Source organism: Helicoverpa armigera, chromosome 10, assembly GCF_030705265.1.
Source record: "Helicoverpa armigera isolate CAAS_96S chromosome 10, ASM3070526v1, whole genome shotgun sequence".
NCBI classification, from domain to species: domain Eukaryota; kingdom Metazoa; phylum Arthropoda; class Insecta; order Lepidoptera; family Noctuidae; genus Helicoverpa; species Helicoverpa armigera.
Window position 1 is genome coordinate 12936883 of NC_087129.1, and position 24192 is coordinate 12961074.

At 48.6% G+C, this 24192-nt stretch overlaps 1 protein-coding gene across 1 annotated transcript in view; it reads left to right on the forward strand.

The window, feature by feature from the left end:
- Nucleotides 1-24192, forward strand: part of Kug (kugelei) — a 64656-nt gene that overhangs the window by 17825 nt on the left and 22639 nt on the right. Inside the window, 17 exon segments of the mRNA XM_049840802.2 lie at nucleotides 2299-2393; nucleotides 2479-5547; nucleotides 5621-5695; nucleotides 5772-5976; nucleotides 7007-7113; nucleotides 7179-7389; nucleotides 7473-7687; nucleotides 9098-9244; nucleotides 9318-9525; nucleotides 9528-9677; nucleotides 10608-10747; nucleotides 10856-11094; nucleotides 15641-15922; nucleotides 15924-16284; nucleotides 18203-18529; nucleotides 18605-19129; nucleotides 20222-20852. Of these exon segments, the coding sequence (XP_049696759.2) occupies nucleotides 2503-5547; nucleotides 5621-5695; nucleotides 5772-5976; nucleotides 7007-7113; nucleotides 7179-7389; nucleotides 7473-7687; nucleotides 9098-9244; nucleotides 9318-9525; nucleotides 9528-9677; nucleotides 10608-10747; nucleotides 10856-11094; nucleotides 15641-15922; nucleotides 15924-16284; nucleotides 18203-18529; nucleotides 18605-19129; nucleotides 20222-20852 (6868 nt within the window). The 5' untranslated portion in view covers nucleotides 2299-2393; nucleotides 2479-2502.

Genomic DNA, 24192 nt, shown 5'->3' on the forward strand with positions numbered 1-24192 from the left:
AATTAATTAACAAATTAAAACTACACCAGCAAATAAAATTGTATTCATCTTTTGATTATTTGTTTGTAACTTTGTACCAAAATATAAACCAATTTGTAAATGTGAACACCATGTAGCATTTTAATTGTCACTTTATCCTCATTTGTCTTTGCGATTCTACATGATCTTCGCATACTGTATGTATCAATACATACAAACTGTAATACTATATTATTTTTAAAAAGAGTAACCATGGAGTTTCTTGCCCGTTCTTCTCCATAGGAAGCTACTTTTGGAATGGGCAACTAGAATCAAACTTAGTTATAATTTTGACGTTCATAAGTGCTTGTAAAGGCCTAAATGAAATAAATGATTTGACTTTGACTTTGACTTTGAGGACGAATTGGAATTTTTGGCGCCAAGGATGTCAATTTTTCTCAGTAAATACAAAACGGATCAAAATACAACTTGGCTACCTGAAAGTTCATAATATAACCCTTATTTTGTTAGTCGTAGAAACATGATTAGGTAACTTTTATAACAGAGAAAAATATATCAAACATACCTCTTTTTAAAAAGAGATTCACATATTATGGGCAAACGGGACCGATTTAAGCCTCTTAACTTTTTTAGTAGTTGAGTATATACATACTCTTTAAAATGATAGAAGGAATTTTTATCAAATTATCATTTCTAAATAATAAAATTACAAAACCATTTTGTCGCTTACGACTTTTAGTTATAAGCTAGCGCGCGTATTGTTATCCTCGCCCCGCTCAGACGCTCCGACCCCTTTTGGCGCCTTAGATGCGCGTGCCGGTTATGGAATTATTGTTGACCAATTCCTCGCCTTAAATAGGATAACAAAGTGTTAAACTTTGGTTATAATTTTACATTAAAATGCGATTTTCATTTTGGTGATCATTTACTATTTTTGTCTGCTATTTGTTACTATATCTGGTGGTCAGTTAAACATAAGCCATATGTTTTATTTATTTATTTAATCTTTTATAATCAGGCAACAATGGCCCATAGATACATACCTTAAAACGAACATACATACATTATACTTATACAAAACTTGTTAGTAAATAAAACTTAAATCTATGTTAGTAGCACTTCACTTATTATACACAATGTCTTTGCGTCCATGTGGAACTTGTCCGCGGAAGCGACGGAACACCACGTCCTGTGGCCAGAAGTTCTCGTCCAACACGAGGTGCAGGAAACACGTCGGTACTCGCACCACGAACGCCTTGAGCCGTACCGCAGCGATTCTTATTTGTCCTCTGGCGGCGCTTCCTCCTTTGCACCGCCACAAACCCATCATCTTCAGCCCCTTTCGGTCCTTTAACGGGCTCGGGCTTCTTTGTAGCACCATGGTGCTTCCAGGGACGCTGGCATAATCTCGACGAACACCTTGGTGTTTCGACGGGGCTGCAGCAACTAGCAGCTGGTCAAGCGGTCGATCGGCGGCTTGGGGTGGACTCGCAGGGACGGGAGCGGGACAGCGGGGCGCTCAAGGCGCGCACTGTGCCGACTCAGCATTCGGCGGTGACAGCGGCGATGGCGACAAAACTGCTGACGCGAAACTTGCACCCGATACATAGAGGCACGCTCCGCGCCACATGTTTACGTCCGATGCACCCACAGGTGACCCAGTTACTGTCACCGATTTACGCAACTCATTGAGTTCGCTGCGCAATTCAGCGATAGTATTTTGGGATGCATCTAACTTCCTCTGTACATCCGCAAGACTTGCCTTAAGAAAGACAATATCTTTCAACAGGCTTGTTACGTCGACGTGGTCGAAAGTGACGCGAGTGGCGGTAGCTTGTTGAGATCCTTCGCCACAAACGTCGGCACGTCGTCTGGATCGGTCTCCTTTAGCAGCGTGATGATGTCCTGAATACTCTTCTTTGTCCCGTCACGCCGGCGGGACACCATCTGGTCGCTCTTGTTGAGCAACCGGTACAGCAGCTGCTTTGCAGCAGCGACGTCATCCTCGCTGAAATTCGTCGCGCAGATCTGGATAGCGGACACCTCGTCCATCACGTCCAGCTTCTGCTGCAGAAACGTCAGCAGCTCATTCGCCACAAGCTGTTCACCCATGGCGATTAAAATAACTAGCAACGGCTTACGCCGCGCTAAAACGATTAGTGACAAAAGAACGCGTCAGCAACGACTGCATCGAATCGCAGCTAGTACGAGACTGACAGACTGTTTTACTCCTCTGTTACAAATAGATAATAGCAATTATTCTATCGATGCATTTTCAATTATTATATATTTTTAATTAGCCTGGCCTAAATGTTACAGGTGCGCAGGGATGCGCGTGACGTCACCACCGATTGCGTGACCAGTGCTGCGCGCGCGCCGCGCAATTCCTCACGCACACACACATACTTTATGAGGTAAGTAAGAAAAGTTCGAATCAAACTACACACAATAATTTGTGTGAGTACCTGTGATGAAGTAACTGTGATATCTGTTTGTCAGTTGGTCAGCGCGGTGTGTAGCGCGATGCGTGGCGTGCGCGCGTGGCTGGCGCTGGCGGCGCTGTGGGGGCTCGTGTGGCGCGCGAGCGGCGGCCCCGGCCCGCCCCCCGCGCCCGCCGCGCCCCCCGCGCTCAGCTTCACCCGCGCGCTCTACAACCTGAGCATCCCCGAGAACAGCCCGGCGCGCACGTACGCGCTGCAGCCGCCCGCCGCCGAGCCGCTGGGCGTGCGCCTGCCCGCGCCCGACGCGCGCGTTCGCTTCCGCATTCGCCACGGCGACAAAGACAAGTTCTTCAAAGCGGAGGAGCGCACCGTCGGCGACTTCTGCTTCCTCTCCATCCGCACGCGCGCCGGCCACGCCGACGTGCTCAACCGCGAGCGCCGCGACGCCTACCGCCTCGACGTGCGCGCCACCGCGCAGCTACCCGGCGGCCGCCAGCTCGAAGCCGACGCCGTGCTGGCCGTTTCGGTGGCCGACGAGAACGACCTCAGCCCGTTGTTCTACCCGACCGAGTACGAGGCGCTGGTGCCGGAAGATGCGCCGCTCCACTCCAGCATCGCGAGGGTCACGGCCGAAGACGCCGACCTCGGCATCAACGGCGAGATCTACTACAGCTTAGCGGAGTCCACCGACCGCTTTGCCATCCATCCGACCACTGGCGTCATTACAATCACGCGCTTGCTGTCGGCAGCAGAAAGTACACATCACAAGTTTACAGTTTTAGCTCGTGATCGCGCCTCCCTGCTCGCGCGGGGTGAGGAAGCCCCGGCTGCGCGAGCCTCAGTCACAGTGCGAGTCAAACGAGTCAACTTACACGCCCCCGAGCTTCATGTCCGACGTATGCCAGAAGTAGTAGAAAATTCCACTGCGGAAATCTATGCCATCGTAGAAGTGAGCGACGAAGACCCCGGAGAACACGGGCGCATCGCCAGTCTCGAGATCGTGGACGGCGATCCCGACGGGCACTTCCGAGTGCGCGCGTCGGCGCAGGCGGGCGAGTTCGACGTGCTGGTGCACGCGCTGCTGGACCGCGAGGCGGCGCCGGCCGGCTACAACCTGACGCTGCGGGCGCGGGACGCGGGCCGGCCGCCGCGCGCCGCCTACCTCACGCTGCCCGTGGCGCTGGTCGACGCCAACGACAACGCGCCCGTCTTCAGCCGCGAGGTGTACGAGGCCAGCGTGCCGGAGACCGTGCCGCCCAACACGCCCGTCATCAGGCTCAAAGTGAGCGATCGTGACGAGGGACGAAATGCACGTGTTTACATCGAAGTTGTCGGTGGCAATGAAGGTGAAGAATTCTATGTTAACCCGGACACAGGAGTTTTATACACCGCGATAACGCTCGATGCAGAAGAAAAAGCACTTTATACTCTTACGGTTTCTGCTATAGATCAAGGAAATGCCGGCACACGGAAGCAATCTTCTGCTAAAGTTAAAATCACCATTTTGGATTCCAATGACAACGACCCTGTCTTTGAACGAGAAGTGACAGAGGTGACGGTCCAAGAAAATGGGCCCAGCGGCGCCGTAGTTGCGCGCGTCGTTGCCAGAGATGCTGATTCGGGGGATAACGCATATATTTCGTATAGTATCGCCAACCTACAGCCAGTGCCGTTCGACGTGGACCACTTCTCCGGAGCCGTGCGCACGACGCGGCTGCTGGACTACGAGAGCATGCGGCGCGAGTACACGCTGCGCATCCGCGCCAGCGACTGGGGCGTGCCCTACCGGCGCCAGGCCGAGATGCGGCTCGTGGTGCGTCTGCGAGACGTCAACGACAACCGGCCGCAGTTCGAGCGCGTCGACTGCGTCGGCTACCTGCCGCGCCGGCTCGCCATCGGCTCCGAGATAGTCACGCTCTCTGCGATCGACTTCGATGCGGGAGACGTCGTGTCTTACCGCATCATCGGCGGTAACGAGGATAACTGTTTCGCTCTGGACGCGGGCACCGGCGTCATGAGTCTGTCGTGCGACTTGGGCGACGTGCGCGCCGACTCGCGGCTTCTGAACGTGACTGCGACGGACGGCACCCACTTCGCGGACGCGACGTCGCTGACGCTGCACCTGGTGAGCGGCGGCGGCGCCGAGCCGGGCGCGCTGGAGTGCCGCGACACGGCCGTGGCGCGTCGCCTCACGGACCTGCTGGCGGCCGCCGAGCGCAGCAATGCGCCGCTCGACCTCGCCGATGAGTTTTCTCTAGCTCCTTCCCGATATGGCGAAAATCTTCACGCTCCTGAATTTCTCGATTTTCCGGTTGAGGTTAAGGTTAACGAGTCTGTCGCCCTTGGCACATCTCTCGTGAAGCTAAGAGCGCGCGACCGTGATCTCGGCTACAACGGTCTGCTCGTCTACGGCATATCCGGTGGTGACGCCGATTCAGCGTTTCGCATAGATCCCGATACCGGTGAGCTTCAAGTAATCGGTTACTTAGACCGTGAGCGAGAGAGCGAATATTATCTTAACATCACAGTTTACGATCTCGGTACCCCGCAACACTCCGTGTCTCGCCTTTTGCCCGTCACAGTTTTGGACGTTAACGACAATAAACCACGTTTTGAAAAAACTTTGGCGAGTTTCCGAGTGACTGAAAATGCATTAAACGGTACCGCCATATTCCGAGCCAACGCAACGGATCGCGACGCGGGTGAGTTCGCCCGCGTGACCTACAGCGTGAGCGGCGCGGACGGCGACTTCTGCGTGGAGCGCGACAGCGGCGTGCTGACGGTGTGCGCGGCGCTGGACCGCGAGCGTCGCGCGCTCTACGAGCTCACGCTGCGCGCCACGGACGGCGGCGGGCTCAGCGCCGACGCGCTCGTGCGCGTCAGCGTCGACGACGTCAACGACAACGCGCCGCGCTTCGCGCTCAGCACGTACGCGGCGCGCGCGCGCGAGGACGTGCCGGCCGGCACGCTGGTGGCCGTGGTGGACGCCTTCGACCCCGACCTGGGCGCGGGCGGCGCCGTCACCTACTCGCTGCCCGACCAATCGCCTGACGACGTGGTCTTCACCGTCGACGCCACGTCCGGTACCCTGCGCACGGCTAAGCTCTTAGACTTCGAGGAGAGGCAGGTCGGTCCGCAGAACATTTGAACTCAGTAAGTCACACTAAAAGAAAACCTATTTAACATTATATACTGTATAGGTGTATGGCGTAACAGTGCGAGCCACGGACGGCGGTCAGCCAGCACTGTGGTCTGAAGCGACTGTCATCGTTGAGGTAGGTAAACATAATATGACAGTGCGTACATAAGTGTAATGGTAGAAGTATATAGTGACGGAGTGTCGTCGCGCAGGTGGTGGACGTGGACGAGAACATGCACGCGCCGGCGTTCAGCGACCACGCCGTGCTGACGGGCAGCGTGCGCGAGGACAGCGAGCGCGGCACCGTGGTGCTGACGGCCGCCGCGCTCGACGCCGACCCGCCGGGCCGGGACTCGCGCCTCGCCTACTACATCATCGCCGGCTCCGGCATGGCGCACTTCTCCGTCGACGACGCAGGTATGCTGCACACATATAGCATCATTTTTGAACGTGACAACGTCTAATAACTCGATAGTATGAACTGCATGCACGAAAAAGTTGTCCCGTTCCGCAAGCGAGGCGCGGCACGAACGATAGAGAGGCATGATCGGATCGAGTGGTCGGCTCATAAAATAAATATATATTGATCCTGGCCGATTTCGGCCACAGCGACTTGGATCTGCGCTTAATTTTGAGAGCTTCGCTGGTGTGCTCTCCAGTGACTGACAAAGCCAATTTTTGCAGTGAATGTCCGTCCACATTCACTGCAAGTCAGCACTCCTCCGATATAGGTGTATTGGATGGCCGCGGGTGGTCGGGCCTTCAGCTCATCTCGCCTACCGTCGAGCTGTTCTCTCCGCCGGCTCTCAAACTCGCACACCTTGTCCTTAATAGTCCGCCTCCATTTGGTCCTATCTGCCGCCATCGCCTCCCAGTGTGACGGATCTAAGTCACATCTCTTCATGTGGCGTTTCAGCACATCTTTGTACCGCAGACGTTGACCACCCTGCTTACGCTTGCCAGTCTCCAGTTCTGAGTAGAAGACGCGCTTTGCTACTCTGGCATCTGACATCCGGGAGACATGACTATTGCTGAACTATTGCCATGTACACAGCTACTTTTGTAGAGAGCTTTATGTCATGTGAGCGGAACACCTTGGCACGAAGTCTACCAAAAGCTGCAGCAGCTGCTCCTATTCGGCTGTTGACTTCGTTATCAAGGAGACATCTGGATGTTATGGTGCTGCCAAGATATTTGAATTGGTTTACTTGCTCAAGTGAGACATCTCCGAGTCTAATGCCAACTGGGGCACTGTTCACAGTTTCAGGTGCCATGACTTCGGTTTTCTTGACATTTATCTTCAGGCCAAATCAAATATATAATAAATACTCATGACGTTATCACGTCAAACTCCCGCCCGTAAAGCGACTTTACAGACAACCATTTTTTTTTTCCAAATTTACATATATGACCACTCATGTAATGTTTTTTTTCTGTCCCACATAAGGTGTAATCCGGACTTTAACTCCGCTAGACCGCGAGTCGATTCCGCACTATTGGCTGACGCTGTGCGCGCAGGACCACGGGCTGGTGCCGCGGCACTCGTGCGTGCAGGTAGGTGCGGCGGCGACGAGACGCGGCGCCGCGTCGGCCGCTGCCTCACGTGTACTTGTGTGCAGGTGTTCATCGAGGTGGAGGACGTGAACGACATGGTGCCGTGGCCGGAGCGCGCGGCGTACGCGGCCGCCGTGCCCGAGCACTGCGCCGCCGGCACGCGCGTCACCCGCGTCCAAGCCTTCGACGCCGACGCCTCGCCCGCGCCCGCCAACATCACCTACTCCATCGTTGCTGGCAACCCGGACGGGCTCTTCTCAATAGACGAATTCACCGGTAAAATTTAAGATGTTTGATGTTGTCCTCGTCCTCGTTTTGATGTGAAATAGGTGTTTGAACTGATAGTGTTCGGTGGGCAGGCGAGATAGTGACGACGGGGCGCGCGCTGGACCGCGAGGCGGCCGCCAGCCACGCGCTGGAGGTGCAGGCGTCGGACGGCACGCTGGCCAGCACGGCGCGCGTGGCCGTGCGGCTGCTGGACGTGAACGACCACGCGCCCGTGTTCGCGCAGCGCTTCTACGAGATCCGCGTGCCCGCGCCGCCCGCGCCCTCCCTGCCCGACGCCCTGCCACAGGTATGTGCGCGCTCCCCTGCACCCCACTGACACGTCCTTACTATAAACGTACACGAACGTGTGTGAGTGTTGTGTGTGTGTGTGTGTGTGTGTACATCATTACGAGTACCACCAAGGTGCCACGAGAGTTACGTGTAATATAAAGCATTTATATGTATCTTTGATGTAGGTAGACGATGATGCTAAATCGGGCCATACACCTAATGGTATGAAAGTCCGTTCGTTTTCCATAAAACAACTGTTATCTATGCGTATTGTTTTATGTAGGGAGGTCAATCGATCAATCTTGAAGTGAAGCAACGCTTGGAGCGGTCGGACTGCGGATGGATGGGGGATCTTGTCATAACGAGTCCTTCCGTGTTTCAGAAAGCACGATAACCTGAAGGTTTCGACTATCAGTTTGACATCTTTGGCAGTCATAGCGGGTAGTCAGAAGGCAGAAAGTCAGGCTAAGAACTCACGGAGCGATTTTGAACCGTGCCCGCCGCGGTGGCGGAACTGCGGTTTTATTTCCAAACTCACGAGACCGGTTATTTGTGCGGTTACACAGCCGTTACGTTTGAGATTATCGCCCGCAAACGTGGCGGGCGATGATCGCAAGACGCAAGACGGGCAGCCTCTGCGCCACTGCGATCGCCGGCTAATCGACCGCGAAGCGCGCGGGCGCAACCCGCCGAGGCTGCGGGTGACCGCTGCCCGCGCGATTCTACTAGTTGCCCGCCGGTGCAGCGGGACCCGCAGACAAACGCGCAGACTGCGGGCGTAAAACGCGTCGTGAAATGTGCTTTAATTTTTTACATGTATATCTGCATTCTACAGAAGCTACGGGCCCGCAGCCGCGGCGGTCGCGGGTGGAAATCGCTTCGTGAGTTCTTAGCCTCAGTCTTCTTGATAAGACTAGACTTGCCCGTGTAACTAGGTTGAGGAGGTCAGATAGGCAGCCGCTCTTTGTAGAACACTGTTTCTCAGCTGTATCTGGTCAGACTGGAAGCTGATCCTAACATTGTTGGGAAATGACTAGGCAGACGATAAAGTAAATTCATAGATTTAAAAAAATCATAAATATTTTTTTTTACATTAAACCCGTACCCACAATACTCGTGACACTTGTCTGGAGCCGGCTTTAACTGCTTCTGAATTTCAAAGAAAAGTAAAAATTGGATACAGGTGATACCCGAATTTGGTTACTTGTCTTGCGAAGCTTCAAAAGGCCAACATTTTGTATTCGATCAGCAAAGTTGATGACACGAACTGTATCGTGCATGTGTTTTACGTTTTGATGTGTGGAGTGAATTCCTTAATTCGTACGCGATCAGAAACTGCAGCATTGCCTCGAGAAGGAACGAGCTCGGGCGAGTCAACAATATTGTGTGTGGAGTGGTAGTGTGTAGCGGCTCGGGCACATTGCAGGGCGACGCGGCCGCCGACGGCGAGGCGCCGCGCGCCGACGACAGCAGCGCCGAGTGGGACGCCGACGACGACGACGAGGGCTCGGGCGCCCGCGCGCCCTGGGACCTGTACGACGAGCCCGCACCGCTCGGCCTCTACGTCGCCACGGTGAGCCGCATGCCGCCCGCCGAGCCGCCCGCGAGCTGCCGCGCCGAGCCCGCCTGACCCGAGTGCTCCGCAGGTGGTGGCCTTCGACCCGGACGAGGGCGCCAACGGCACCGTGCGCTACTGGGCGCGGGCGCGCGGCGCGGCGCGAGGCCTGCTGCGCGTGCACGCCAGCAGCGGGCGCGTGTTCGCGGCGCCGCGGCTGGCGCTGGCGCCGGGCGCCGCGTACGACGTGACGCTGCGCGCGTGCGACGCGGCGCCGCGGCCGCGCTGCAGCGTGGCGCGCGGCGGTGGCGCGCGGCGGGCGCGGGCGGCCCGCCCGTGCTGCCCGCGCCGCCGCCGCTGCAGGTGGCCGAGCTCGACGCGCCCGGCTTCCTGCTGGCCGTGCTGCAGGCCACCGACCCCGACGCTGACACTCTCTACTATACCATAGCGGGTACCACTGTCTTTCATATTGGAAAATTTCACGTCAATATAATGACCATGAAATCATTCGATACTTACCCTTAATTTTGTAATCAAAAAATATTCCTTTACACCAGGAAATAGCAATAGTAGTCAAGAAGTTTCAAATTCGGTCCACTACATTTACATTACCTCGAAAAATCTAAGGAATTATAAAATATTAAATGGTGATAAATTGCTAAAATGCGATCTTTTCTTGTAGTTATTGAACGTGTCATTTATAATTTTTAACTTACCAAAACTGCTATTTATAACTGCCTCTTTGAATCAGTGCCTATAAATTACGACTATAATAAATAGGTATCTACAAATTATTCAAAATATTGTAGATGTCTTATTAAATACTAGCTTCCACTCGCGGCGTCGCTCGCGTGGTGTGTTAACTAAATTAATTCAACTAATTCGTTCCAGCTGTTTTTGCGTGAAAGAATTACAAACATACATTCTCACAAACTTTCACATTTATAGCATAGCGGGAGTAGCATTTATAATATTAGTAGGAAGTAGGATTATTAGGATATTAGTAGGATTAATTAACGTTATTAACTTATTTGTTTGTTGATTATAGTACTTAGGGCTGATTTTTCAATCGCCAGATAACTTTTATCTGAGGAATATTTTTAACGTTTTGACAGCTTTTGTATGGAAAATATGTCAAACCGCCATATTTATTCCTCAGATAGAGGTTAACTGATGATTGAAAAATCGGCCCTTAGTATAATTTTATTTTTATAAAATCCCCCCTTTTTCTACTATGTTTCGTACAGTATATTTTTTAATGTATTAACCATTTTGGAAGGTTTCGGCCCTGGTGTATGTTTTTATATATTGTTCATATCTGGTGGGAAGTTAAACGTATGTAAATGATGTTGCATTGGTATAACAACGTGGTCTCCGGCAGACGGCGACCCGCGGCAGGAGTTCTACATCGGGCGGGAGGACGGCAGCCTCGTGCTGGCTCGCCGCCTGCTCTGGGAGCGCCAGTCACAATACTGTCTCAACATTTCCGTCACCGATGGTCTTCACGTGGTTTACGCGCCAGTAAGGAACTCAGAGTTTTTATTGAAACCAAAGTACCTCCGGTTGCCCCTTACACGGTCACTACGTCCCACATTATTTAGTGTAATGATGTAGTGTCGCGTTTTGCAGGTAAATATAACCGTCATCAACGATGCTAACGAGGGCGGAGTGTCGTTCTCACAAGAGGAGTACGCGGTGGAGACGTCGGAGGCGACGCGCGTGGGCGAGGCGCTGGTGGCGCTGCGCGCGGGCGGCGGCGCGGGCCGGCTGCTGTACGGCGTGCACGCCGCGCGGGCGCCCGCGTCCGCGCGGCTGTTCCGCCTGCACGAGCTCAGCGGCGTGCTGGAGCTGGCGCACCCGCTCGACAGGTACCCGCGTTATCCAGACTATCTAAAAAAGATCTACAAATTATAAATAGGATAGTAATAATTAAATATATTATTAAATAATAATAGGTTTAATACTGTTTAATCCTTAGAGACCATTAGTTCGTAATTTGCAACTAGATGGCGTTTTACATTTTTGCTTGAATCCTGGATCGCGCTATGGTTTCGTTACCATCAATTGTATAGCTTATGAACGAAGATAAAATTAAATGTCTTGTCTTGGGATCATGGAGTTTTATTCATGGTCCTTCGAGCCGGATATAATGTGACCAATGTACCTAAAAAGTAATACGCGAAAGTGGCGCCCTATCGTGAAGTCGGACTAAGTGAACAACAGTGAGTGTATATGTGTGAGTGCGGTAACCTGGACCAACTGTGAGTACTGTAATAGTAGTTGTGAATCAAGATTGACTATAGTGAAGTATTGACTTAGAAGAATTAGCTCGAATTTAGACTTGTAAAATTTCAAACTGTGATCAGACGGGGAATCCATGCCCAAATTCGGCTAAGTCCTATTTTTCCAAACACTTAGAAAAATTCTCAACATTTTGGACTTAGAAAATTTTGATCGCAAGCTGATTACAGAGTACAAAAGAGAGGAATATGAGAAATCTGCATATCATTTGAGTGACATATGTAACCAAACGGAAGATCTATACACGGAATACAAAACAATATTAAAGGAAAGTTTAAGAAAGGTCACTTCAAATAAAAATGCAGTTACTGATGATTGTGACGAGTATGGAAAACAGAGTCAGAGTGGCGTAAAACTACCTAGAATAGCCATACCTTCCTTCTCCGGGCACTATTCTCAGTGGACAACATTTAGAGATCTCTTTCAGTCACTCATACACAACAACCACTCATTAGATAACGTACAGAAGCTACACTACCTTAAAAGCTATCTTACCGGCGAAGCAGAACAACTGTTACGGCATTTACCTGTTACCAACGATAACTACGTGACTTGTTGGAATATTTTAGTACATAGATTTAATAACAAAAAGTTTATTACAGATTCTATCTTAAAGAGATTTTTCGCCCAGAAACAAATTACTACTGAATCATCTAATTGTCTAAAGGAGCTCTACGATACAACCAACGAATGTATGAATGCTTTAACAAATGAAGGAATTAATATCGAGCATTGGGATCTCATTGTTATTTACATTTTGAGTTCGAAACTAGACCAAGAGTCCCGCAAACAATGGGAAGCTAAAGTTTGTAGTTTGGATAATGAACTGCCCACATTAAAACAATTTTTAGAGTTCGTAGAGCATAGGTTTAGGTCTCTTGAGTTTCTATGTACAAATAAAAATATCAAAATTACTTCACCAAGGTCACACCATGTTGTAAATAATGTTAAAGAGAGTAAAGCTTCGTCATGTTCATATTGTTCAAGCAATGATCATAAGATCGGTAACTGTAATAAGTTTGCTTCTTTAGAATTGACAGCTCGACGTAATTTTGTCCAGACTTCGGGATTATGTTTTAACTGTTTGGACCCACATCACTCCGTTTCATCGTGTCGCTTACCAACAAGATGCAAAATTTGTACAAAGAAACACCATTCGTTGCTGCATTCGGGAACTAATTATCATTCAACTAAGAACGTAACCGACCAGGCAGTTGATAGCGGCAATGAAGTGGTAACGGCGGCGACACCCCAAGACCAGTCCGAGGCAAGCAATGTAACAAGTTGCTTTGCTAACACTAACAACGAGGCCATTTTACCAACAGCTTTAGCTAAGGCGGTAACAACTACAGGAAGTATCATAACGCTGAGATGTCTGGTAGACCAGGGATCGCAGGCATCGTTCATCACTGAGGCAGCAGTTCGACAGCTGGGCCTGAAACGATTTAATTGCAACAGTGTTATACAAGGAGTGGGAGGTGAGAACAACATAGCACTTAAATCTAAACATTTGGTTTATGTGAAATTACAATCTCTTCAAGATCCTAGTTTTACCGTTAATGTCAAAGCATATGTACTGAGCAAATTAACCTCAGTTTTACCTGAAAGGAAGATAATTAACAAAGCATGGCCTAATTTACCAATTATGAAATTAGCAGACCCACACTTCAACGTACCAAATACAATTGACGTATTACTAGGCGCAATTGTATACAGTAAGATTATCTGTGAGGGTTTAATCAAAGGTCCCCCGGGGACGCCAATAGCGCAAGAAACAAAGCTTGGATGGATTATATCTGGCGAGGTGGGGGGTGATAGTGGAACCAATTTTGCTCAAAAGAGCAATGCTATCATAACGATGCATACTAACATTTGCACTAACGATGTCGATATGGAACAAATTTGTGAACGTGAATCTGAAAACTATCAACTAGATAAAAAACAATTATCTACAGAAGTAACAACACTGCTAAGCAAGGAAAACTTGGAATCACAAAAGTGGTCAAGCGATAACAAGCAACAACGTAAGAAAACAAGCAATAACAAGAAAGCAGCAATTAACAATATAGAACTAAAGCAAAATGAAATAATCAAAATATCTGAACTTACCTGCAATCGACGAACCGATGATGTTGAGAACTCTGTGCAGCTATTATCAATTAGTGAACCTATGCTGAAAAGAAATATTATCTACGATATAGTGAGATCATATGAACCAATGAGATGCCTGTTTAAAACTTATATACCAGCAAAAGTTATCATGCAAAAGCATACTCTGAATGAAAAACTACCACCTATTTTATTAAAGAAATGGAGTACTTACCTTGATGAATTAGCAGGACTTACCAAATTTAAATTTCCACGCGGTAATAACGGCAGGATGAACCCTATCGTAGAGTTCTATGGACACAGTAACGCGCCCACTGCACCATACGCTGCCGCTGTCTATCTGCGGCTTGTACATAATTTGAGAAACGTTTGGGTTCATCTGTTAACATTTAAAACCAACGTCATACCAATCAAGCAAGTATTTACGCCTGCAAATTGTGCTTCACGGGGAATTAGTACTTTAAAACTAACAAGTATCCAGCTGCGGCAAATAGAGCCCTCTTGGTTGAAAGATGCTGGTATTAACTGTGAGATGAAGCAAATACTTACAGAACTAGAAGAAGAGACACAAACAGTTACCATGTTAACGAGAAGCTGCTACGTTGAGTTGTGGGTCAAGTTCTCTTCTCTTCGTGAGTTGTTTAGAAACGTGGCTTACTGTAAAAGATTTATAAATAAAGTAAAATACAAACATAATTTACCTATTTGGTTTATTAGCGCAGAGTTGAATGAATCAATATTATGTCTAAACCAGTGTCAAGAAATAAACTATCTGTAAGAAATACAGAATATTAGAACGAAGAACACTAAACAGAAACGAAATAAAACAGATGACACTTCGAAAATGATATTATACACCTGATGTAATTTACAAATACACAATAATGTAATTTTACCTACTAGTGATCATTTAATGATTGAATAACTGATGCAACTTACCTTAAAACGTTACACGGTGGACCACAGCTTAAATTACCTTAGGAGCTATTCAGATGTGCTATCAACTCCTGAAATAACTACCTCCAGCAAGAGTGAACCTAATTAGAACATTTATCGAAGCGATGATGATTGAAGATGACCAATTCAAATAAGCAAAGACCCATACAGTTCAATACCATTAATATCAACTGTACACGTTTACAAATGGCGATTCTTTATTCTTATAACAAAATTTTGAAAACAGTCGTTATAGCGAAACATCCGGGTTTGGACAACATTACGCGAGTAGTCACTCTTAAATGTAAAAATGTATGTATCAGTAACTAAAATCTGTTTTACCTTTTGTTAAGTGAAATAATATAACATTGTTTTTGTTTCCTATTTTTTGTTAGAGTTAAGCAATTATTGCTATTTTGTTGATGTATCGTAACGTTTTATTCATGTCAGTCATGAATTTTTAACTAATTAACAAATGTTTTATGTACCTAATTATTTTTGTAACCTGATTGAACTAAACTTAACTGTAAATACGAAACCATTTTGTTGCCGATTGTTATCATTACCAATGTGATTGTTCTTCTTCACCATGATTTAACATAACATCATTACCATTAGTTAATACAGTCCACTAATTTATCGAATAGGTTTGGGTCATGGTGGGCGGGAGCAATGGACATTCTGTCCATGGTGGGCGGTATGTTTAATCCTTAGAGGCCATTAGTTCGTAATTTGCAACTAGATGGCGTTTTACATTTTTGCTTGAATCCTGCATCGCGCTATGGTTTCGTTACCATCAATTGTATAGCTTATGAACGAAGATAAAATTAAATGTCTTGTCTTGGGATCATGGAGTTTTATTCAAATACATTAAACTCAAAGTGTGATTTTGAGAATCTTAAAGCTCTAAAGCTCTGCTGTCCCTACCGTCGTGTTTTTATTGTTTCTTAAAGTAATTCTCTTACTAAATACCACGAGGATATTACACCATGATATTTAGTTCTTTTTGGGGTTCCGTACCCAAAGGGTAAAACGAGCAAAGGGTACTACCGAGACTTCCATCCGCAGAGAGAGTGCGGCCGTGCACGAGCTGACGGTGTGGGCGCGCGACCAGGCGCCGCGCGCGTCGCGGGCCTTCGCGCGCGTCACCGTGCGCGTGCACGACGCCGACGAGCACGCGCCCGCCTGGGGCCGGCGTCTGGCCGAGGCGCGGGTGCCGCGCGGGGCCCCGGCCGGCGCGCTGGTGGCCGCGCTGCGCCGCCGACCCGACGCGGCGGGCGGCGTGGTGTACGCGCTGGCGGGCGGCGACGCGGCCGGGCAGTTCGCCGTGGACGCGGCGCTGGGCGACGCGGCTGGCGCGCGCGCTGCCGGCGGCGGGCCCGCGCGAGTACGCGCTGTCGGTGCGCGCGGCGGGCGCGGCGCCGGGGGCCCGCGCGGCGCTGCTGCCGCTGCACGTGACGGTGGTGGAGCCGGACGGCGCGCCGCCGCGCTTCGCGGCGCCGGAGCTGGCGTGCGAGGTGTTCGAGAACGAGCCGGCGGGCACGGTGCTGCTGGCGCTGGAGGTGCGCAGTGCCAGCGCGCCGTGGTTCTCGCTGGAGGGCGGCGCGGGCCTGTTCCGCCTCAACCCCGCCGCCGGCCTGCTCGCCACGGCCGCGCCGCTAGACTACGAGACGCAGAATTTCTACAATTTGACCGTTACTGCCATCAATATGGTATAATCATCATTGTTCTTATAATATATATTTTTTTTATTTTATCTTATTTAGGAAACAAACAGTCACATACAAAAAACTTACATAAGAAAACAATAGGTTCAAAAAGACTTCGAGTTGTGTATAAAATCTCAGGGTGAATGATTGAGATTTTTTTGATTTTGTCATATATTTGACTTATTCATATCTTTTGACAAAGGGCCAAATTTTGCGTAACTAGCTTATTGTCTGCGATTGTGCGTAGTTTTTTAAAAACAAACATTAATTTCCGTACTCTAGACACCAAGCTCTCGATGTGTTGTTTGAAGGAAAGAGTATCGTCAATTATAACACCCAGATATTTAATATTATTTGTTTTAAGGACTATAGGACAATGACATGAGTTGATTAACGGATCACTACATTGATGTGCATATAGATGCGTGTTAGTATTTTTATTTTACTTCTGCGCATAGAAAAGTGCATAAATTTAGTTTTATCAACATTTAGGGTTAGTAGATTGTTTTTAAGCCAGTTAGTGACAATATTAAAACCTTTTTGTGCGCTTTTGTAGAGTTCCTCAGTAGTTTTCGCAGTAAATAATAGCGCTGTGTCGTCGGCATAAGATATTATTTTTCCGTTTTCTATATCCAGATTACATAGGTCATTTATGTAAATAAGGAATAGGGTAGGGGCCAAAATGCTGCCTTGCGGAACACCGAAAGCATGGTTTTTTAGGTTATCACTTATGGTCGTATCGATTCGAACGCATTGACAACGATTATTTAAGTAATCTGCTATTAGTTTTAGCTGTGTGCCTCGAATTCCTACCGCCTCTAGTATGTATAAAAGCAGGGGAATTGATACAGTATCAAAAGCTTTTGCTAGGTCAATGAAGATTGCTAAGCTTTGGTTCCCCTTGCCAAGTTCTTCTGTGACGTAGTCGGTCAGGGTTTGTACCGCATTTGCTGTGGATAATTTAGATCTAAAGCCGAATTGCATAGGTGATAGTAAACCGTGTTTTTCCAAGTAGTTGACTAGTCTAATGTTAATAATTTTTTGACTAGTACTTTGGATATCGAAGGAAGTATTGATATTGGTCTATAATTACTTATTTGATCTTTGTTTCCTGATTTGAACATAGGGATTACTACTGCTTTTTTTAGAAATTCAGGAAATACACCATCTGAGAGGCATAGACGAAATATATACGTTAAGGGGGGCACCAGAATATGCTTGAACCTTTTTAATATTTTATTGCTTATATTATCCCAGCCAACTGCAGTATCATCTTTCAGTCCTGAAATAATTCGCGTGATTTCGTGTGTATCAGGGTCAAGCATACCAAAAGATTTATCACTCGTGGTTAAGTGTTGAATGCGCGATGCTTGTATGACCGTTGAATGTGGGATCTGCTCAGCAAGGATTTTCCCCACGTTTACAAAATAGTTATTTACATTGTTAGCTGACAAAAGCGGTGAAGTATCATGAAACAGTAAACTTGAGATTGATTCACGCTGTAAGTGACGTTTTTTATGTGTTGCCATAATGATTTGGTATTGTTACCTGCTTTCTGCAATTCATTTTTATCGTAGTTAGTTTTTAGTCGTTTTAAGAGGTTGTTGCAAAAATTTCGATACCTCTTATGTGTTATTTGGAGTATTAAATTATCAGGTGATCGCTATATATGTATGGCTTCTGCACCACTTGAGCACTCACGGAGCCATATTTACAATTTACGATGTGACAACTTACAAACAGTTACCATGGTTGCCGATACTCTAGGTGCCACCTAGAATAAGCCCCGCCTACCGCGGCACACTTTTTGTGGTGCCTCTTTTTTGATGTAGGTATTACACATTCTGTAGGATATATTTTTCGTAGATTGTATGTGAGCACAACTGTAACATAATAATCATATATGAACGTGGGCATGCAGGGCGGCGGCACGAGCAGCGCGCGCGTGCACGTGCACGTGCTGGACCGCAACGAGTTCGCGCCCGCGCTGCGGCGCCGCGCCTACCGCGGCCGCGTGGCCGAGTCCGCCCCGCCCGGCGCCCTGGTGCCCGACGCCGCCGCGCCCGACGCCGCGCCGCTCGTGCTGCTCACCGACGACGCCGACTCGCCCGCGCACCGCCAGCGCGCCTACGAGATCCTGCAGCCCGCCGCCGCCGCGCTGTTCCGCGTGGACGCCACCACCGGCGCGCTGCACCTGCTGGCCGCGCTCGACTACGAGCGCCAGCGCCTGCACACCTTCACCGTGCGGGTACGCCGCTCCGCCCCGCGCCCTTCTGCTGTCACTCACTACTGCTATACTCGCTCACTTCCGACCGCTTCGCAGGTGATAGACATGGGCACGCCGCGGCTGCCGTCCGACAGCGCGGCCACGGTCACCGTGGAGGTGACGGACGTGAACGACTGCCCGCCCGCGTTCTCGCAGGCGGCGTACGAGGCCACGCTGCTGCTGCCCACGGCGCCGGGCGTGACGGTGCTGACGCTGGCGGCCAGCGACCCCGACCTGCCGGCCGGCGCCGCGCTCAAGTACGACATTATCGACGGCGACGAGGGCGGCGCCTTCGCGCTGTCTGCGGGCGGCGCGGTGTCGGTGGCGCGGGCGGCGGCGCTGCAGGCGGCGTACCGGCTGCGCGTGCGGGTGTCGGACGGGCTGTACTCGGCCACGGCGCGCGTGGACGTGCTGGTGCGCGAGGCCGACAACTCGGGCCTGGCCTTCCAGAAGCCCGACTACTACGGCTCCGTGGTAGAGAACTCCACCAAGCCCACGACCATCGCGGTCCTCAACGTGCTCGGGGCGGCGCTCAATGAACATATCGAATTCCAAATACTTAATCCTGTGGATGGGTTCGAGGTAAGAATATTATATTTGTTATCTGAATTATAAACTGGGGAGTTTGTCACCATTTCTTCTTCTCAGCAAAAACATAGCATAGGAAGTGGTGAAGGGCGGATGTTTTGGGGATTGTCTTTTATAAATTTGCCCTTTAAAAGGTGCTGATTTTCAACCTACTTTGAATAATGACTTTTAATGTACAGTTCTCACCGTACGTCTTTTGCTGATTGATAGATGATAGTGATATTTGAATCAAACTAGATTTGGAGTTTTAACTGATAACGTGTATTGAGTTCACTTTTAGGATTAATGATTTGATAGACTAATGAGTTATGATATGACGCGTGTACCGATACCGAGGTGAGCGTGAACTGAACTTATGAACAATTATGTGTGAACATTAATACAATTCAATATTGCTGATAGTGCGAAAATGGCAATGTGCGGTTGCACCGTACATTTAATTTTATCTTAAAACAACATTCGCGTTAGAAACATAAAGTCGAATAAATTAAAAAAAATATATGAGAAGCCGGACAAAGGGCCTTTGGACCTTTCCTTAAGAAGAATTTCTGTGTGAAGAACAGAAATTCTTTTGAAAAACTTGAAAACGCAATGTTTATACTAACCTGCACCCTCGTTTTACCGTGACCGTCAAAATCGCTGTCTCTCCTCACCGATCAATTAGAAATAAATATAGAGCGTTGCTACCTAATTGCTTCCAATATTAAATAAAAAAAACTCATTGCTTTCGTGCCGTTTCTTCACACTGAAGAAAGTGGCAACCATATCTTCAAAACGACGAGGGTAGCAGTTGGTAGTAACTGATAGTAGTCAGGTTAGATATAGGCCGATGGTAGGCTGGTTTATTGCACGGTGACCATCAGTTACTACCAACTGCTACCCTCGTCCTACTATCCAGGTAGCAATTAGGTAGCAACTCCATGTATTTCGAGGGGATTGGTGAGGAGTGACATCAATTCTGACACGGTACCGTTTAACCTCCTTAGGCAATGATTATCAAAAAATATATTCTAGATGTCTTCCATGAACTTGTATGATAATCCTTCATGCTGAATTTGATTAACGTGTGAATGTGGCGTGGTGCAGGTGGGCGCCACGTCGGGCGCCGTGCGCAGCACCGGGCTCGCGCTGGACCGCGAGCGGCGCGACAACTACACGCTGCTGCTGCAGGCCCGCTCCGCCGCGCCCGCGCCGCGCGTGGCCCGCGCCCGTCTGCACGTGGCCGTCACCGACGTCAACGACAACTGCCCCGTGTTCGTGGAGCGGCCCTACGTGGCGGCCGTGCTGGCGGGCGCCGAGCCGGGCGCCGCCGTGCTGCGCGTGCGCGCCGTGGACGCCGACGCCAACGACAACGGCGAGGTGCGCTACGAGATGAAGCGCGGCCACGGCGAGCTGTTCCGCGTGGACCGGCGCACGGGGCAGATCTCGCTGAAGCAGACGGTGGACGCGCACAACCAGCTGTACTCGCTGGTGATCGCGGCCTTCGACGGCGGCGTGCCGGCGTGCGGCGCGGAGGCGGACGTGACGGTGCGCGTGTGGGCGGGCGGCGCGGCGCCGGCCTGGCCGCGCGCGCACGTGGCGCTGGCGGTGCGCGAGGACGCGCCGGTCGGTGGTGCGCTGGCGCCGCCGCTGCTGGCCACCTCGCCGCTCAACCGCCAGCTCATCTACACGCTGCTGGAGGACGACGCCGGCCTCTTCGAGATCAACTTCGACACGGGTGAGTGCGGGCCCGCCTCGCTGCACGCACACTCTTGGCCGCTGGTTTATTGCACGAATACTAACTACTAAATTAATCTGTGTAAATGTTCGCATGAAGGGAATACTCAGAAGTATACGTATCGTTGAAGTATTAAGGAGACCGATTTCTAAGTATATCTTGGATACCAATGACTGTTTCGGATGGCACTTCAACTATATATGTTAAACTATAGGTCCCGGCTGCGTGCTTGGCAATCGTTACGGGTAGTCAGAAGCCAGTAACACATTTTATATTTGAATTTCTCACCACCAGTCTAAGCATCATCATCGCCTCCCCAGCCAATATAATTGGAAAAGGCTGGGGAGATAATGATGATGCTTAGACTGGTGGTGAGAAATTCAAATATAACCGCGGGCTCAATTTTGATGACCGAGCAAGCGAAGGATTCAATAATTAGAATCCTGAGCGATTGCGAGGGATTCCGGTTTGTTGAATCGTAACTTTTTATCTATAATAGACGAATTTAATAATCATTCAAAGTTTTATATTTACAATTTACGTACCTATACACACGGCTGCACGATGTGCTACAAACTGCCAGGGATATCTGACCACGCAACGCCATGCGTAATCATCAAGAATTAGCCCATTATTTCAGGATGACTTATTGTAAAAAAACAATACTTGATTTTATTAACGCTAAGTTTCGGTCGGAGCGAATACGGCACCATAGACCACATCCACACAGTGCGGCAGATTATACAGAAGACCGAAGAGTATAATCAGCCCCTGTGTCTAGCATTTGTGGACTATGAGAAGGCCTTTGACTCGGTTGAAATCTGGTCTGTTTTGGAGTCCCTGCAGCGTTGTCAAGTAGATTAGCGATACATCCAAGTGATAAGATGTCTCTACGAAGCCGCTGCAATGTCCGTCCAAGTACAGAATCAGCAAACAAGGCCCATACCGTTGCATCGAGGAGTGAGACAAGGGGATGTTATTTCCCCGAAACTGTTCACTAATGCAATGGAGGATATGTTCAAGACGCTGAACTGGAAAGGACGCTGCATCAACATCAATGGCGAACACATCTTTCACTTGAGATTTGCTGACGATATCGTCACCATGGCGGAAACGCTGCAGGACCTACAACAGATGCTGTCCAGTGGTGGACATTTGGAAGTTTAATAATGAAAACCTCAGTTTCTTCGCAATACAGGTTTAATAATCTGAATTCTTGATATTTTACAAAATGAAATTATAGATTTTCTGGCGACGCAACCGTGTACAATATAGAAGTGAGTAATATAAAAAGTTTGCGGGTGAACGTAAAACAAAAAAATAATTATTTGATAGTATCACATCAAAGTGTAACTTGTTGCTATTAAAAATCACTAGGCGTAGGTATGGCGCAGACATCTTCCCCCCCGTTGAAAGACTCCTTTCAACTACATCAGTCTTCATCCGGTAAAGATGTAGGCAAGGGACAGATCCGAGTGAGAGGTCTCCTGAAGCAACCTCTGGTAGTTTGCACATCTGCGACTCGCGTGACTCCGTCGGTCCCCGGGAACAGGCGGCTGACTCGTCCCGTTCGCCAACTGAGTGGTGGGACATTATCCTCATGGAGAAGAACTAAGTCGCCGACCTTTAGGGATGCTGATTTAGTACGCCATTTTGAGCGCTGCTGTAGCTCTGCTATTCCCCTTGCCAGCGCTGCCAAAAATGTTGATGTATTTGTTCAAGCTTCATGTAGCGTTGAAGGTTGTTCTGGTTCTCGTGCTCGAGCGATGGACCAGGCAATGCATTTAAGGCACGCCCTATCAGAAAGTGACCGGGAGTTAGGAAATGGTAATCGTTAGGGGAAGGGGAGAGTGGGCATAAAGGTCTACTGTTGAGTACAGCTTCCACTTGTGTGAAAAGGGTACATATCTCCTCAAATGTTAAATGATTGTTTCCCATAACGCGTTTTAAGTGGTATTTCGCGGATTTAACGCCAGCCTCCCAGATGCCGCCGAAATGTGGAGCATACGTGGGAGAGAACACAAACTTCACACCTTCATTGGTAGCAAAATCAACTACAGGCTCATGATTGGTTTTAAGAAAATTGCCTATTTCCTTAGCAGCTGCAACAAAGTTGCGGCCGTTATCGCAAAATATCTCCGCTGGCTTGCCCCGTCGCGATATAAATCTGCGTAATGTCATAATAAAAGCGTCTTTGGACAAATCACTGACGGCTTCCAGGTGCACACATTTATAGCGAAAACATACAAACAAACATAAATAGGTTTTAGTTAATCGTGCACCTCGACCCTTTCTATTTAGCGTGAGGAACGGACCAGCGAAGTCAACGCCAACAGTACGAAATGGAAAATCAGGTGTGATGCGCTGTGCAGGTAAGTTTCCCATCATGGGAGTTAATGTTTTACCTTGAATACGTCTACATCTGACACAGGCATGTACTGTGCGGCGGGCCAAGTGCCTACCGTTTATAGGCCACACAGTTTCTCTTACACAGGCCAGCAACAGTTGAGGCCCGGCATGCATGTTCCGTAAGTGTTCATGTTTGAAATATAATTTGGTGACTGGATGAGAGGCGTGTAAAAGTATGGGATGTTTTTTAGTATAATTATAATTTGATAATTCTATTCTACCACCGACTCTCATCACCTTGTCATCATCCAAAAAGGGTGAAAGTGACAAGAGAGATGATTTGCTACTTAAATTTTTATTTTTTAACAAAATATTGTACTCTACAGCAAATGAAGTTTGCTGAGCAATTTTACATAGGCTAGTAAAGGATGATTCTAATTCAGTAACACTAAATTTACCAAATAATTTATCTTTAGGATTTTATGTCTAATATTATGTATAAATCTATTTACATACGCAAATATGCGTCTTAATTTTAAAACGATGAAAATTTATCTATTTTTAGAATTTCTGTTACAGGTTCCTGGACAACAGCGGAAGTGGATTTCATCTCAGGTAAGTCTGTTTCATTTATTAATTTATTTAAATAGGGCCAATCAGATTCAGGCTGTATTAGAAATTTTGGACCTGACCACCACAAATTAAGATTGGTAATTTGATCTGGACTTACGCCTCTTGAGATCAGGTCAGCTGGATTCTGATCAGTCGGCACATAACGCCACGACGAACTATCGGTAAGTTCATTAATCTCGGCAACCCTATTTGCTACAAATGTTTTTAGCTTTGCAGAATTACCATTCAACCAGCTGAGGACAACGCTAGAATCGCACCAATAAATGATACGATCAACCTCACATCGTAGAGAACTGGTAACTGTCTTGCACAATTTTGCAGCCAACAGAGCAGCACAAAGCTCCAGACGCGGTATTGT